The sequence below is a fragment of the Mastomys coucha genome, unplaced genomic scaffold, assembly GCF_008632895.1.
Source record: "Mastomys coucha isolate ucsf_1 unplaced genomic scaffold, UCSF_Mcou_1 pScaffold20, whole genome shotgun sequence".
In the NCBI taxonomy this organism is placed as follows: domain Eukaryota; kingdom Metazoa; phylum Chordata; class Mammalia; order Rodentia; family Muridae; genus Mastomys; species Mastomys coucha.
The window spans coordinates 34,763,108-34,781,671 of record NW_022196903.1 but is presented as its reverse complement, the minus strand read 5'-3'; the positions used below and the strand labels follow the sequence as shown (position 1 = coordinate 34,781,671).

General features: G+C 37.5%; 1 protein-coding gene and 1 non-coding gene across 10 annotated transcripts in view; one reads left to right on the top strand and one right to left on the bottom strand.

Moving 5' to 3' along the window:
* The window catches only part of Braf (B-Raf proto-oncogene, serine/threonine kinase), a 132,368-nt gene that overhangs the window by 40,227 nt on the left and 73,577 nt on the right, over nt 1-18,564 (top strand). For 7 of the 9 annotated variants that reach the window (XR_004121948.1, XM_031381634.1, XM_031381636.1 and 4 more), the window contains exon 3: nt 11,529-11,792. Coding sequence is in view for 8 of the 9 variants with exons in the window: in XM_031381634.1 (XP_031237494.1) it covers nt 11,529-11,792 (264 nt within the window). In the remaining variant the exon portion in view is untranslated. The remainder of the gene's footprint in view (nt 1-11,528; nt 11,793-18,564) is intronic. The other 2 variants (XM_031381635.1, XM_031381633.1) reach the window with 1 other exon arrangement.
* Nucleotides 16,513-16,619, bottom strand: LOC116100058. The gene has a single exon (XR_004122427.1). It is a non-coding gene; the product is annotated as a U6 spliceosomal RNA (small nuclear RNA).

Below are 18,564 nucleotides of genomic sequence, written 5' to 3'. Positions count from 1 at the left end.
TCCCATTACAGATGGTTGTAAGCTACCATGTGGTTGCTAGGAATTGCACTTAGGACCTCTGGAAGATCAGTCAGTGCTCTGAACTGCTGAGCCATCTCTCCAGCCCCTTAATTATTCTTCAAAGGAAAATTAAGTCTTCATTATTTTGTGAGAAAGTTAAGTTTGTGTTTATAAAACAAACTTTGGAAACTTTGGAAACATCAACTAAACTGTTCTTTTCTTGTCTTCCTTATGACTTATTCTGGATCACACTGCTGCTCATGCTATCAATGCAGGACTAGAATTCTATCTGTACTTTCAGTTGTGTAGTATAGGAGCCAAGCAAAGAAGGAAGAAGTAGTCTTAGTATAGTCTTAATGAAACTGCTCATTTTTGTTTATCAACTATACAACATAAGCAATAGTTTGTCCCTATCTGTTGGGGCTTTCCCACATTTGAACCAATGAACATGTTATTTACAGTCATGATGGATTGCTTCAGCCAGACACATACTCTTCAGATATTTGAATACTTGAAAATTGATTAGTAAAAAGAAAAACATTTGTGCTTATTCTTATTCTATGACCTGTACTATGTTAAATGCTTTTATTAATACTTATAATTACTTCTAGCAAACCCCTGCATAGCTATTTTATTTCTATTTGACAGGCTAAATAGAGAGCTCAAGTAACCTACCACTTGAAGTAAGTGGTAGGTACTATTGCTAAAGGGAGGAAGGCTGATACCTAGCTTACAAATCTACGATACTGACCACTGCCTTATTCTACTGCTTTGCTATCCTGTTGTGTCTCTGCCCTTGGGCTAAACATTTCTAATTTCTTTATCTATCCTTTGTTGTACAAATTATGTATTTTTTAGATGTATTTAATTGAATTGGTTTCTTTTTACAACTAGGCATTCAAACTTGAATCATATGTTCAAAAAAAGTGTAACATCAGAGCAAAATTTAATGGGTTATAAGTATTGACAAGTAATAGATTTCATATATACTAATGCCATATAATATAGCTATATTGAGTATTTATGAAATATTTTAGAAAAACTAGGATAGTGTTATATGTAATAATTTAAGAATTGAGTTTATAGTTGCAAAATAGCATAGTTCCTGACATATGTTAGGGTTCTGCAGATAGGGATGTTCACTGAATGCCCCTAATATTTATACTGTTTGCAGTGATGTTAAAGAAAATGTTTAAGAGCCAAAAAATCTTCAAATCGATCCTGCTTCAGAGGGGGAGGGACTTATAGACAATGAACATATAAAGGAGTTAGAATACTAATCTAATTAGCATTTAGTAGATACACTATGAAGAAGACTGACAGATGACAGGATGCTTGCCTTTGGAAAGCTAGCTGACCATCCCAAGAGAAAAGACTCAGAGACTAAACTTTGAAGGCCTTTAGTCAAGAGCCAGTTCTCCAGATGACTCCCAAGGTGCATCGTACTGAAATTTTAGGTTCACTCTTTAAGAATCCTTAACAGATTTTTCCTAGAATAAAAAATACTTTAAAAAATAAATTTTTTAGGGTTTGAGAGATAGCTCTGCAGTTAAGAGCACTGGCTGCTCTTCCAGAGGTCCTGAGTTTAGTTCCCCAGCAACCACATGGTGGTCCACAACCGTCTGTAATGGGATCTGATACCCTCTTCTGATGTGTCTGAAGACAGTGATAGTGTACTCATATACATAGAATAAATACATTTAAAATAAATAAATAAATGTTTAGCAAATTCATTTTATTTTGAAACCATCAACACAATCCATTTCCAGAACTTTTCATTATTTAAGATTGATCATTTTTTATTTTACATATTGACTACCAAATCTGCATAGTCTTGTCCTGATCTGTAATAACAACTACATACTCCTATGTCTGTGAATTTTACTGTTTTAATAGAATCACATCATTTGTCCTTTTGTGACTGGTTTATTTTACTTAGCATGTTTTCAAGGACTGTACATGTTGCAGCATGGATAGTACATGTGTAAAAGTTTCCTTCCTTCCTAGGGGGAATACTTGAGGTAGAATGCTTGCCTATTTGTGGATGCTTGGATTGGGAAAAATGATGAATGGCCATGGGTGAAAGATAATTGAATTCTTGCTTTCAAATTTTAAAACAAGTTTTAAAATTATATTTATATACTTTCTACATGCATGCACACACACATACACACACACACAGAGACACATACACACACACCCCACAGTGCACATGTGGGAAGTGAATAACTTGGGGGAGTCAGTTCTCAGGTCATCGGGGTTGGTGGCTTTAAATTCTCTGATATTTGGAGCTAATAGTAACTTGATCATTTGTAATGTAGGTTTATCTTCTGTATAATTAACTAGTGATTACAGCTGAGCCAGCATTTATAGAAAAAAAGCAGAGAAAGTCAGTATGGATTGTTGATCCTGAGCAAACCCAGGTCCTTAGGCTTGAACAGCCCTCATGTCTTTGAACTTATACTCAGACTTAGAATCCAGGATGATACAGTGATTCTACTTCATTATTTAAAGGGACTCACACACCTTTTTATACTGTGCCTGCACCATGTGACATTCTTATCAGTGAATGCACAAGGATTCTACTTTCTCAGTAAACCTCACTGACACTGAACATTTGTTGTTTTGGCTTTGGTAATACCCATTTTAATGAATATACAGTGGTATTCTATTGTGGCTTTGCTTTGCATTTCCCCAGTGACTATGATGTTGAGATCATTTTTACATTTTAATGTTTATTTGGACATCCTCTTTGGAGAAATGTCTGTGTTAACTCTTTAATTTTTAATTGAATTGTTTACATTTTTGTTAACTTAGTTGCTATTTTAAAGTTAATTAATTAATTTGTTTACTTTTCCATTCTGCATTCACTTATATGTGTGGGCCAAAGGACAGCTTTAAAGAATTTTTCTCTTTCCAACCATGTTGATCCAGGGGTTAAAACTTAGGTTGTTAGCACAGGGTTTATATTACCACTCCACAAGAGCAGAATGGAGGCATAGTGTAAAAATACAGGACCAAAGCAAAGCCAAACCCTAACAGTATAAAATTCTTTGTGATGTCTGGGACTTGTGTGTCAAAGGGATGTATTACAGGCAGCAAAGCTCAGCCCACCAGCTTTGCTGCCTGTAGCATACATCTCGCTTTTGGGCTGATTCCACTCTATATGCACCTCTCCTTGGCAGATAGGTATCTCACAGCTCTGATATCCACAACATATTGGGATCTCCAGGATGATTCAGGCTTCACTTTCATAGCTTCACAATTTGAAATTTATCTTGTTTGTTTGTCTCTGGCCTACTTATTAACTACCACAATCCTAAGGAGGAAAGATGTGTTTGCCCTTGAAAATTATTTCCAGGATTTTTCTGTTTCTTTAATTTTCTTGCTTATACTCAATTATTGAATTTGAATATCTTCTCTGTGGAAGTGCTAGATGCTTTAAAAATTGTTTACATTTTTCTGTGTGCGCATGCACTCATACAAATGTCTGTGCGTAAATATGGGCCTTGTGGTATGTATGGAAGTCAGAACACTTTTAAGGAGTCAGTTCTCTCCTTTTATCATATGGATCCCAAGCATTGAACTCAGCTTGTCATGTTTGGTGGCATGTACCTTTAAGTATAGAGCCATCTTGCTAGCTCAAGATGCTTTTCTCCTTGTTTCTGTACCTGATATATGGTGTGTGGAGTAAGAAGCAAAGAGAAAAATAAGAAGGAGCCAGAATTCGCTATTCTCTTCAAAGGCAGACCAAGTCCTGATATTCAGTAGGCAGAGGCAGGCTGTGAGTTTCAGATCAGCCAGAACTACAAAATTGAAACTCTCCCTCAAAAAAAGAAAAGGAAAGGAAAACAAATGTCCCTGATAATCTTATTTCCTTACATTAGGTCTTACCTCTTTCAGGTTCTACCACTATAGTAAAAAGGGCCATGCCTTTATTATGTGGTCTCTGGGGGCATTTTAGATCCAAACCAAAACAGTCAGTATAGCATTCTTATAATGCATGGCAATCTTTTTCATCTTGGGATGCCAAATTGGAAACAGTCCAGACACATTTCATCAATTTCTGCAATGAAAGGAATACCAGAATGTAGATCAGTTCATTGTATATGTCTGTGTAAAGTTAATAAAGTTTCATTAGATGATATTAAATTCAGTAAGAATAAGCTTAATACTTATTCTTAATACAGGTGTTACATACCTGTAATCTCAGGTCTCTTGACAGACCAAAGCAAGCAAATTCTAAGCTAGCCCATGCAATTTAGCCACTGTTTTAAAATTTAGAAAAAAATTAAAGGGCCAAGTGTAGTTAAGTGAGAGTGTTTAGCTAGACTGCACAACACCTGAGGTTCAATTACTGGGACAGAAAGGGGGAGAGGTAAGCGTCATGACTCAGATGCAGGAGATTTGTGAAGTGTTGAAGCCATCACCATAAACTCTCAAACAGTTTCAGTATTCCTCAAAAGAATTTCTTTATCCATTAGCATCTGTTCCTTCCAGTCCTCAAAATGACTGATCTTTTTTTTGCCTGTACTGTAGACCTTGTATGTGGCCCAAGTTTATCTAAGCTGTGGCAGGCATCTGTACTTCATTTCATTTTGTAACCAATTACCAGGTGGACTGTTTTTACCCATCCAGCATTTGATGAACATTCAGCTGTTTAACTTATTGGAAATTAATAGTTATTCCACCATGGACATTCACACCATGAATTTTGTATATTTTTTTGTTTTTGTCTTTGTTTGTGTAAATTCTCTTGGTTGTATGCCTAGGAATAGAATTACTAGGTCTTGTGATAATTCTTATAATTTGAAGTTACTTTTACAAAGCCTTAACACTTTTTACATTCTCATTGGTAATGTTTGTGGGTTCAGTTTCTCTGAATTGTTGTCAACTTGTTATCATTCTAATAGGTGTGGATTAGTATCTCAGTTTGGTTTAGTTTGCAACTTTACCAGTAAGAAATGGTTTTGAGTGTCTTCCACTCACTATTTGTGCATCTTTTAAATATTTATTCATTTATCTACTTACTTATTTAAATGTAGAAATGCTCTGTCTGCATGCACACCTGAATGCTAGAAGAGGGCATTAAATCCCGTTACAGATGATCTTGAGCCACCATATGATTGTTGGAAATTGAACTCAGACCTCTGGAAGAGCAGCCGGTGTTCTTAACCTCTGAGCCATCTCACCAGCCCCTATTTGTGTTTTTCTTTTCTTTCTTTCTTTTTTTTTATGATTTATTTATTTATTTTATGTATATGAGTACACCATTGATCTCTTCAGACACACCAGAAGAGGGCGTCAGAGTCTATTACAGATGGTTGTGAGCCACCATGTGGTTGCTGGGAATTGATCTCAGGATCTCTAGAAGAGCAGTGGGTGTTTTTAACTGCTGAGCCATCTCTCCAGCCCCTATTTGTGTATTTCTAAGAAATGTTTGTTCATTCAGATCCTTTGTTCTGTTCTGTTGTTGTCTGGGGCTGTGTTTGTTTTGAGACAGAGTCTTTCTTGCAGTTCTGGAACTCACTATGTAGATCAGACCTGCCTCTCTTTTCTGCGTACTGGAATTAAAGGCACTACCACACCTAACAACTACCGTCTTTTGATTTTTGAGACAAGGTCTCACCTAAGTTGTATAGGCTATCTGTGAACTCTTTGTAGCTTAGTATTCATTTGATAGCTTTGATCTTCAGAATAAAGTTGAACATAATGTCATTTTCAAAATGAATTAAACATTAGGAGATTTGGGGATTTAGGGAAAAAATAGAAACAGCTAGAATGAGTATTATAAAGAATGTAATATGTTGTTTTTTTAAAAAATGTTCAGGGGCCATGCAGTGGTGGCAAATGCTTTTAATCTCAGCACTCAAGAAGCAGAGACAGGTGAATCTCTGAGTTCAAGGACAGCCTGATATACAGAATAAGTTCCAGAACAATCAGGGCTACACAGAGAAACCCTGTCTCAAAACAAATAAAAACAACAACAACAACAAACCCACACACACACAGACAAAACCAACAATAACAAAAAACCTGTTCATTTAGCAGTTTGAACAATCAGGCAATTTTCAATTTCGAGAATAGATAATGGAACTAACTGGTGGCTTGGTTTTATTTTACTAGCAATGGATAGTTATACAGCCATCATCATCATCCCTTAGAAGCCAATTTATTTTCAAATGGAGACAGTAAGGGGTTAGATCTTGATGGTATGGGAGTTGGAAGGAACTGGGAGTAGTTAATAGTAGGATTTTCCAAAAATGGAATTTAGCAGTCATATATATGTGTGTGTGTGTGTGTGTGTGTGTGTGTGTGTGTGTGTGTATGTAAACAAACCCAAGAATTAGCTAAAGAATCAAAGATGCAATTGATGATAATATTGGAATAATAATTTATAAAATATGGGAAAGAATACAGTATAGACCAAAGTCTGCGAAGATGTTAGAGATATTAATGTTGACCTGAAGCCTATTCATGTGCTAGTGAGATCTAAAGTCAAGGTGAGTAGTGTTCATTCAAGGGTGTGAACATCCCAGAGTCAGAGCCTGGCATAATTTCAGTCTTTGTAAAGTCTATGGTATGAGTATCTCTGGGTCTTGAAGACAGAATGAAAATAAATGTCTAAATTTCTAAGGCGGGATATTAGAGATCAGTCAGATTTGACAGTTAGGATTACTATGACTATGGTGAAACACCGTGACCAAGCAACTTGAAGAGGTAAGAGTTTATTTGCCCTGTGTATCCTGAATCACAGCCCATTGAGGGAAGCCAAGGTGGAAACTCAAGTGAGCAAGAACGTGGAGTCAGGAGCTGATGCAGAAACCATGAAGGAGTGCTGCTTACTGGCTTGTTCCTCATGGCTTGCTCAGCCTGCTTCCTTTTATTTTTCCCCCGTTTTATTAAAAATAGATTTATCTGTCATATAATATCCTGATAACAGTTTCTCTACCCTCTACTCCTCCCAGATCCTCCCCACTTTCCCTCTCATCTGGAGCCACTCCCTTGCTGTCTCTCAGTAGAAAACATACAGGCTTCTAAAGGAATAATAATATAATATAATGTAGTATAATAATATAAAACAAGAACTAACACATCAGAATTTAAAAAAACAAAACAAAACAGACAAACAGCAGGAAAAGAGCCCCCAAAAGAGGAAAAGAAAAAAGATGCAGAGACCCATTTATTTGCACACTAAACTGGAAGCTATGCTATAATATGCAAAGGACCAGTAGGGTAAAAAGAGAGAAAATATAAATAAAATACAAATAAAAACTTTAAGGGGTGTAGGCACTGATGCCACATTATGAGACAAGGAACCTCCAAAAAACTCAATGCTATTTTTGTTTTTGTTTTTTGTTGTTGTTGCTTTTTGTTTTTCTTTTTCCTGTTGCCCATCTACTGCAGGACTTGCAGCCTATCCTTAAGAGAAGTTTGTTTCCCTCAATGAAACTCTCTTGGAAAAAAACCTAAACTTTCATTTCCAGCCTGCTTTTTTTTATAGCATCCAGTACCAAGTTGGGGTGGTACCACCTACAATAGGCTGGGCCCTGTTGCAGGAAATATTAAAAAAAAAGAACTGGCACGTTCTAGCGCTTGTGCTGGCAACTCTCCACCCCGTGGACCTGGCAAGCCATGCACTGGTGGGAAATGGCCGACCTGTTATTATCTTGTGGAGACTCTGACAAGGAGCTCCAAAAACGTCTCCACCCAGCTCACTGGGTTCCCACTGGCAGGTTGCTACCACGCCAGCCCCATGCTTCAAATCCCCCATGGCCTTTGTGGTGCACCTCAGGCACCGTACCTTTCTCTCTTGAACCCAGACAAGCCACTGTGTGAAGAAAAATGCAACACAAACTTAGTTCAGAATCAATGAAAACCCAATCGCTGGGCAAAGCAACTAACATCCTAACTTGTAAGCCTTATTAACTCTAAATCCTCTGGTGGCAAGTCCTGATGGATCCTGATGGATCCTGATGGATCCGCCATTGAAACAGGGAAACACTCATAGCTGCATCTTATCCTCACGCTATCCCTGCCCAAAAAGACCCTCTCTCACCTCATCCATCCAACCCAGAAGCCTCACCTACTGGCCCAGTGATTGGCTCCTTTATTCATTAGGGGATGGCTCACAAGAAGTCACCTGAGTACGTAACTCTGTACTCAGTCCTCGTTTACAGCCCCTCCCTGGAGAGTGGAATTAGCATCAAAATACAAGCAACTCCAGGGCTAGTGGTAACTGGGCCCTTCTATATCTATTGCTAATTAAGAAAATGCCCTACAGGCTTACCTTTAGTCTGATCTTATGAAGGCATTTTCTCATTTGAGATTCCCTCCTCAGATGACTCTGGCTCTTGTCAAGTTGACATACAACTAACAAGTACAGCACTGAATGCAGTAACTGGTTAGACTGAACTGTGAGGATGAAAACGCTATTGAGAATGTGGCGATGTGATAGTTTGTAATCTGTGCTGAAGGAATTGATATATTTCCAAATTTTAACATTAATACTTTAATAAGCAAAGAATATTTGGAAAATTCATTGTTTCAAATAATTCTTTTTTATAAGGCTAACTTTATATAATAACCATGCTTGCCTAGATTTCAATAATAACAATATTTGATTTATGTAAGAAAGAACTTGTCTCCCAGGCATTTATATGTAACCTTTAAGGGTAAGAATTGTCTGCCTTGTCTGTTTCTGTAGTCAGCATAACCAGTGCCAGTATAGAGATAAACAATGAGTATTTATTGAATGAATGAGGACTTAATAAATGAAGCATATTGATAAAGGCACCCTTAGTAATTAGCCTCTTGATATGAAAGCTAAACAGGATTTCAGCTCAGAGAGACTTGAATTGATTTGATGGTAAGGATCTATTCTGTTCATGACACTTCTAGACCATGATCAGGCAACTGTGATAGGGGAATTTTTCCAGAGTTCAGGCTCCGTACTTCAGAACTTTTACTATATTTTCTCCTTTCAAAAGTTGTTCAGTAAGATATAAATGCAATACACCAGAGTGCTGTAGCCTTTATTGAAATGAGATTGCTCTTGCATTCTCCCCTACCTCAGATAATTTATATCTGCTTATGAAATTCAAATTTCCAATGTGGTCTATATACTCTGCAGTCTGGTACCTTGCCCATTTCTTCAGCCTTATTGTTTTCCTGTGTACCTGTTCTTCATTTAAGTTCTACAGAGATGTACCAACGGACTCGTTGCAGTTTCCTATATATTATCTGACATTCAGTTTAGAAATCTGTGGGGTTTCTCCCGATATCTTAAAATATGTTCTTTGTTAAAAAATTCTCTGTACACAGGTCTCTCTTCCTATCCTTCCATCCATGTGACTGCCTTCCTCTCTAACCCCTGCCCCATTCTACATTTTTACCTGCTAGCAGAAATGCAATTTCTTATGCATAATACACAAGTAAAATTATCCATCTGTTTCTTTATAGCCAGATAATCTGTTTAAAGTTTTTACTTGTGTGTTGTTTTATGATATACTCATGTGGGTGGAGCATGCCATGCATGTGGAGGTCAAAAGACAGATTTCAGAGGTTAGTTCTTTTCCTTCATTGTAGGTTCTAGGGATCAAACTCAAGTTCCAGGCTTGCTCAGCTAGCACTTTTACCTGCTGAGCTGTCTTGCTAGCCCAGTAAACTTCTTGAGAAAAAGGAAATGTCATATTAAAATCTTTGATTCTCTCTTGTAGAGGTTCATAAATGTAGTACTGCATCTATTTTGGAAGGTAGGGAACAAAAGGGCTAAATTACTCTAGGCTGAGGTGATATGAAAGAACTGTAGATATGTATATTCCAATTAATGCCATCTCTTTACTTCCTGGTGCCCCTTTAATACTCAAAGCACATATTTTATATTTTTCCTTTCTCAGCTTGCTACGCTTATTTAAAATGTTCTTCATGAGACTTAACCAGAGAACAAAGTCTATGATGGGCCGCCTTTCTGAGACTTCCCTTGTCCGGGCAAATTAATCTGAGTCTCTTCACTTTAGTCCTCAGGCAGACTCTTCAAACAAGGGCAAAAAGTAGCCACATTCTTCACCAAAATACCACAAAAACAGTCTCTAGCCCACATACTGAAGTTCTTCTCCACTAAAACTTCTTGGGCCAGGTCTGCACAATTCAAATTACTCAAAGCAACGAAGTCTTCTATATTCCTACTAGGATAGCCATTAAGCCCCACTTAAAACATTCCAGTGCTTTCCAAATCCAAAGTCCCCAAATCCACATTCTTCCAAACAAAAGCATGGTCAGGCCTATCACAGCAATACCCCACTCCCAGTACAAACCTCTATCTTAGTTATGGTTTTACTGCTGTGAACAGACACCATGACCAAGGCAACTCTTATAAGAACAACATTTAAATGGAGCTGGCTTACAGGTTCAGAAGTTCAGACCCTTATCATCAAGGCAGGCATGGTGCAAGCAGAGCCGAGAGTTCTATGTCTTCACGTGAAGGCTGTTAGTGGAAGACTAACTTCCAGGCAGCTAAGATGAAGGACTTAAAGCCCACACTCACACACCTCCAACAAGGCCACATCTCCAAATAGTGCCAAGCCCTGGGCCAAGCATACTCAAACCATGACACTCACTTTCTTAATTGTTTTGGGGGGATCAAGGGTGGGAGACTTGGAAAGTGAGTGTGATTGTGGTGCATTGCATGAAATTCCCAGATAATTAATAAAAATATTATGATGTGGGAAAAGGAATCTATAATGAGAAAGTATTTTTAAAAGAACAAATGATTAACTAATATCTATGGTTATTCCAGAAAGAAGGTAGTATTACAAACCAGTTAAGGCCCACCAAGGTTCTGTTGTTGACAGTGAGATCAGTGTGATCTGGCACTATGCAACTTACTCTTGTATTTTAATATGTCTCTAATAACCTCTTCTCTTCTCTTCTTTTCTCTTCTCTTCTCTTCTCTCTCTCTCTCTCTCTCTCTCTGTGTGTGTGTGTGTGTGTGTGTACGCGTGTACACACATGCACATGTGTACATATCACTGTATATTCAGAAACATACAAATGGAATCATCCATTTTATAGCAATGATTGTTTACTGCCAAAGTCTATGAAACTTGATATGCCTACAACTTTTCTGGAAAATAAAATTATATAGAGGAAGAGACACCTACCTATCTTTGATGCACTGTAATTCTTTATCCATATTTTGTCTTATGCTAAACTTGTACTTTGGAAAGTAACTTACTCTTTGACTAGAATATTGGGAAATACTGGTTTTTAAATTAACATTTATGGACCATGTAGGTCCAACAGATGTAGGTCAAGTTTTCTATGATAAGCTAATATCCTATAACAGATATTTTTCCATTTAAAAGTGAGAATATTTGTAGTATTTTCACTATTTACTTTGTAACTTGTAGCTTAAGACCCTATTCTTTAGATGATAAAGAATTTGTAATCAGAAACTGAATTTGTATTTTGTTCTGTGAAGGTCAGAGCAGTGTCCAGGTCCCATGTGAATCTCCTTTATTTCGTAGGCCTATGAGGAGTACACCAGCAAGCTAGATGCCCTTCAGCAAAGAGAGCAACAGCTTTTGGAATCCTTGGGTAATGGAGCAGATTTTTCTGTTTCTAGCTCTGCATCAATGGACACCGTTACATCCTCCTCCTCTTCTAGCCTTTCAGTGCTACCATCATCTCTTTCAGTTTTTCAAACTCCCACAGATGTGTCACGGAACAACCCCAAGTCACCACAGAAACCTATCGTTAGAGTCTTCCTGCCCAACAAACAGAGGACAGTGGTAAGTCAGCATTTATCATCATCGTTTTGCTTTCTTTGTGTTGAACATCATTATCACTGTATCTTCAGAGCTATGCCAATGGAATTATCCATTTTAAATAACGATAGAAAAGACATGATTATTTTATGTCAAATATGTATAGTTACAGAGTTCTTTTTTCTTTTTAATTTTTATTTGTGTATTTGTGTACATGGTTTCACATTGTAACCTTGGCTGATTAAGAACTCACTACGTAGACTGGCCTCTGACTAACAGAGACCAGCCTGCCTCTGCCTCTTCAAGTGATGGGATGTCAGCATGCCTAACTTACCAAACTTCATTGGCACTTAAATGTAAGTACCAGTTAAGAGTCAGTCAGGAGACTGAAGAGATGGCTCATAGTTAAGAGCACTGCTTTTGCAGAGGGCCTTGGTTTGGTTTCCTGCACTCTTAGATTGGACCACAACTGTCTGTAATAACATTTTGAGGAAATTTGGTGCCCTCTTCTGGCCTCAAGGAATACCATGCATACATATGGTGAACTAATGGACAGGCAGGCAAAACACTCATTAAGCATAAAATAAAAAAATATATATCTTTTTTTTAAAGAAGTGGCCAGAATTTCAGGATTTAGGCTTGTATCAGGTAAGATGCTTTCTTCTGTGTAATCTCCAGCCTAAAGTATCAGAAGTTACCTTGCAGTGTGATGATATTCCCTTCTTGTTTATGTAACTCCTAAAATTGTCACAAAACTGTTAGAAACAATGTGTACCAGTAAGAAACATTTGGGGTGGAGAAATGGCTCAGCAGTTAAGAGCACTGACTGCTCTTCCAGAGGTCCTGGGTTCAATTCCCAGCAACCACATGGTGGCTCACAACCATCTGTAATGGGATCTGATACCCCTTCCTTGTGTGTCTAAAAACAGTGACAGTGTACTCACACACATAAAATAAATAAATAAATCTTATTTTTAAAAAAAAAAAACCTTGAAAGCAGAGAAATCTTCTGAGTCCTCATAGAGGACCTTCAAGTCTCAAGTAAAGCAAATATTTTAAATTAAAGCCTTAATAAATAACATTCCTGAACTTAAACCAGTAGTTTTTTAATATATATGGTTGCTTTTCTAAATAAGATGTACATTGTGTGTGTGTGTCTGTATGTGTCTGTGTGTGGGTATATGCACATGAGTGGGGGTGCTCACAGAGGCCAGAGAAATCATTAGATCCACAGTGGCTGGAGTTATAGGTAGTTAGTTTTGAGTCACCTGACAAGTATTCTGGAGCTGAACTCTGTCCTGTAGAAAAGCAGCCAATGTTCTTCACCACTGGTCCATCTCTCCAACTCTATATGGTTGCTCCTAACTTTAATTAGAAGAGTTACAAATCAGCTAAAATCAAAGTAGTTTTTCTTTGTTTTCCCTGTGAGACAACAGAAATTCAAGTACAGTTGGTATTTTCCAGTGTTCTAAAATTCCTTTTGACTTTTAAAAAATGTTATTATAAAAGTATTTTCCCCTGGAGTCTAGAATTCCTGTGTTAAGGATCAGGTTAGAAATGAGCAGAATTGGGCTGGAGAGATGGCTCAGCCGTTAAAGGCTAGGCTCATAACCAAAAATATAAGAAATTAGCAGAATTGCCAACTACCCTCATCTTTTTTGGATTTTGACCCCTTACTTAGAAAATACTGTTTTTAGGATTGGCACAGTGGTGCACGCTTTTAATTGTAGCATTTGGCAATTGTAGCATCAGCAAGCAGAACTCTGTGTGTTCAAGACCAGCATGGTGTAAAAAATGAGTCTAGGACAACCAGAGCTATACAAAGAAACACTGTCTGGAAAAAACAACAACAAAAAAAGAAAAGAAAGAAAGAAAATACTGTATTCTAACACTATTAATTATCAAGAGTGCATTTTTTTACACACTTTATTCCTGCCCTTTCTTCCAGGAAGAGTTGATTGTGATAAAGCAAACTTGTGATTACTTAATTTTTGTACAGAATAAACTCAATTTCTAAAACAAATTGTTTTGTCCTCCTCCTCAAAATCAGGAATGTAATGTGAAATTATTTATAAATAGGAATTCTATTTCTGAAGCTTAAAAAATTAGGGAACACCCATCTCTGTCTTTTTGTTGCTTATACTTATGAGAAGAATGTGGACAACACTGGGGCCAGAGAGATGACTTGGTGGTTAAAAGCACTGGCTGCCTTTGCAGAGAACCTTGGTCCTATTCTCAGCACCCACATGGGAGGTCACAGCGGTCTGAAACTCCACTTCCAAGGGACGGAATACTCTTTCTGACCTCTGTAGGCACCGCAGTGCACATGATGCACATGATGTGATGACATACATGAAGGCAAAACAACCAGAAACAACAATGTGAAAGGAGTCTAGGGATTGGCTACACAATAGCATGAATATTAACCTTGAACAGGTAACCTTTAAAAATAACTAGGATAAGACTTTGTTATGTGTATACTTTAATACATTTTCAAAGGAATAGTGTGGTTATAATACACAAAGTTAAAATACCTCTAACACTGACCCAGTCATCTATTCTGAAGTGTTTTCCTTCTGAGCATGAAAAAATAATGATTTGTTTTGTTATTTTATTTCTCATAACTCCTCAAGTTCCTAGTGTCCATCAACAAGTAAATTGTTAAATTGGTCCATTGTGTACATACCTAAAACCCAGCATTTGGGACACTGAAGCCTGTAGAGCAGTGTAATTTCAGTGCCATCCTGATTTGTGTATGGAGTTCTAGGTTAGCTGGAGCTACAGAATGAGACCCCATCTCAAAAGTTTAAACAAAAAACAAAAAGCTAAAAACAAAAAGTCAGGAGTATTTTTAAAACAAATTGTGTAGGGTTGGGAGACGGCTCAGGAGTTAAGAGCACTGTCCTCTCCAGAAGACCCAGGTTCAATTCTTAGCACCCAGCTGGTGGCTCCCAGCTGTCTGTAACTCCTCAAACATGCAGGCAAAATGCCAATGTATATAAAATAAATAAAGTTTAAAAAAACAAATTGTGGTATATCTATATAAAGAATACAGTCTAATACTAAAGTTACTGATATTCCCAACATAGATGAATCTCAAGAAAAGTATGCTGTAGAAAAGAAGGTAGAAAAAGTAGATGCAAACTTTATAATTCCATTTATATAAATTTCTAAAATGAACTCTTCGTTATATAGCCTGGTGAGTACAAATAATACCCGCATTTAAGAGATGGTGGCAGGAGGATTAGGAGTTCAAAGTCATCCTTGGCTACATAGTTAAGTCTTTAAAAACAAAGGCAAAGTTTTCTATAGTGACAGAAAGATGTTTAGTATTTGTCTAGACATAGGATTAGGGAAGGAAGGAGGTATTATATTGAAGTACAAAGAAACTTGCAGAAAAATGTGTATATGTTCATTATTGTAAATATTGTAATTGTTTTAGTTAGGATTTCAATTTCTATCATGCAACACCATGACCAAAAGCAAGCTGGGGAGGAAGGAGCTTATTTTGCTTACACTTCCACATCACTGTTCATCATCGAAGAGGTGAAGGCAGCAACTTAGACAGGATAAGAACCTGGAGGAGAAGCTGAACCACAGGCTGTGGAAGGCTTCTGCTTATAGGCTTACTCCCCATGGCTTACTTTGCATGCCTTATTATAGAACTCAGGTCCACCAGCCAGGAGTGGCACCACTCATAATTTACTGGGCCCTCCTAAGTTAATCACTAAATAAGAAAATGCCCTACAGGCTTGCCTATAGCCCAGTCTTATGGAAGCATTTCTTAACTGAAGATCCCTCCTCTCAGGTGACTCTAGCTTGTGTGACAGAAAAAGTATCCAGGACAGTATATGTATGGTTATGTACAATGTATATAAAATTGAGTACTCCACATCATTTCAGTTTATGTGTGTCATTTATCCCTTACCTTATTCTTGTTTTTTATTGTGAACCTTTAAAAATGCTGGCCGTCTTAGTCTACTTTGGTTTTTTTTTTTTTTAATTTTCTCTTATTCTATTATTACTATTTTAGATGCTTGTTTATATTCTGATGGGGGGGTCATGGATTTAATTTGGATGAGTAGGGAAGTGGGGAGGAGCTAGAAGAGGGGAACTGAAATCAGAACATATTATATGAAAAAAATTATTTTCAATAAAAAACAAAGAATGCTTATAGTCCTAGAAATATATGAAATAGATTTTAAGGAAAACAATTGAGGACAGGAGAGATGTATTAAAAAGTAACTTCACAAGACAATTAGAATATTAAGTATTATATTTAAACAGTTCTTCATCAGTTATCCATTTTCATTTTTGATCTTTTAAGATGAGGTCTGTGTCCCATGCTGATCTTGTACTTAAGATCTTTCTACCTCTGCCCCTTCAAGTGCTGGCATCACAGGGTTATCCCAGCATGCGAAGCCTAGATGTCATTTTTAATATAATATTATAGGTAGGCCCTACAGACATTAAATATATATATAGTCATTTCAAGGACACTTAGAGACTTTACTATATTTTTAGCAATGAGGGATATCCAAAAATACAAATTCTCTGAACATACTGAAATTAAAATAGAATGAGTACCAATAGAAAAGCATGGTTTTAGAATTGCAGTTACTTCTCAGCATAGACTAAAAAATTCTAAGGGAAATTAGAAAGACTTTTTATGAATAATGAAAATATTACATAAAATCGTGTAGGATATACAAAAAGCAACATAAAATTTGCCTTTTTTTTTTTTTTAAATATGGAACGCTTCATGAATTTGCATGTCATCCTTGTGCAGGGACCATGCTAATCTTCTCTGTATCGTTCCAATTTTAGTATATGTGCTGCCGAAGCGAGCACAACGATTTAATTATTTTTTTTATTTTATGTGTATGAGTAAACTGTAGCTGTATAGATGGCTGTGAGCTATCATGTGCGTGGCTGCTGGGAATTGAACTCAGGACCTCTGCAGGCCCCACTCGCTCCAGCCCCGCTCGCTCCGGCATTAATTCACTGTAGCTGCCTTCATTATGGGTGGTTGTGAGCTACCATGTGGCTGCTGGGATTTGAACTCAGGACCTTTGGAAGAGCAGTTGGTGCTCTTACCTGCTGAGCCATCTTGCCAGCCACAGCCTTTTAATAATTTATACAACACCTTAGTATGAATGAGAATAGGTTTTTACAACACCTAAATGTGAATAAGAAATAAGAGCATTGTTAACAATCATGATAAAGCCCTAAGTACTGTACAGCTATCAGTTTTTAAAATTGCATGTAATAAAGGTCTGAGGGAATGGCTCGGGAGATGAAGCATTTGTTGCTCAAGCATGACCTGGAGGACTGGTGGTCAGAGCCCCAGAACTCTTGAGGCTAAACTGGCATTGTGGCTGCCTGTATTCTCATTACCCAGAAGATGGAAAATGGACCCTGGTGCAAGCTCACTAGCTAAACTAGCAGGAATCATTGTGCTCTCTGTTTTGCAAATTACCTTGCATAAAAAAATAATGTGGTAAGCAATTAAGAAAGACTCAACATGATCTTTGGGCCTCTACACAAACATGTGCCCGTGACATGAACATACACATATACAGACACCCCCCCCAACACACACACACACACACACACACACACACACACACACACACACACACACGCATACTTGCTATGACTAAGGCTGAGGCAGTAACTCAGAAGGAATGCTTGCCTATTATGTTCTGGGTTTGATCTACAGTAGTATTAAAAGTAAATAAAAGTTCATAATGTAAAGTATAAAATTAAGGAACAAAATGCATTCTTGGGTTTGGGATATATGTAGCTCAGTGCTGGTCCTTTTACCTAGCATGTGTGAGGTCCTGGGTTTGATTCTTAGCAAAATATGCATGCACACACAGACACACACACACATTTTCAAAAGCAAATAAAAAAGAAATAAAGGGTTGAAGGACATGAAGGTAAGAGGAACATAATACTGGGTAGGTAGATCAGGGAGTGAGAGGGGAAATTGCTGCTGGTGGTGGTCAAGACATATTTGTATACTTGTATGAGATTGTCAGAAAATAAATACTTTTTTTAAAAATGAAAGAAACCTTGTAGCTACTGAAAGTTCTCTTTGTTTCTGAAACTGAGGCCCTGGAAATTGGACTGTGACATTTGCATCATAACAGGCATATAATTTTTATTTGATGTTAACATTGTTATATGTATGTATATTCCCAGTAAGTAGGTAGACATGAGAAAGTGTATACCATTCAAGAGAGAATGTTGTAAAACTGTGGGAAGGCAATGGGTAGGTTTTCTAGTGGCAGTAAATTATAAAAAGATAACTATGTAAGGAAAATTAATACAAGATAGTTTCTTCTCATAAAGTCTGAGTGTTCCTCATGTCATAAAGCTTTTGGTTCTCCAAGGAACAGGAACTTATTGTAGCCCATCAGGAGTTGCCCTTAACATCAGATAAAGAAAACTGTGGTGTTTCTATCTGTTTGATTGTTAGGTGTTTTTGATTATTTAGTTTCTTCATTTTCATGAGAGTGAACTTGGAGTGTACTTGGAGCATATTTCTCTTACACTCCACTTTTCACCTTCTTTGGGATGTATGGGTAGGTGGCCTTACGTTCATGTGTGTACACATAAACATGTGGACATGCATTTGGAGGCCATAGGACATCCTGAGGTATTGTCAGGAGTCATTTACCTTGCTCTTTGAGATGGGGCTTCTCACTTGCCGCGGACCGGGGTTTCTCGCGGGGTCCCCTGTTCTGCGGGACAAGGGATTCTGGCCAGGTGGGCACGGGATTCGGCTTTG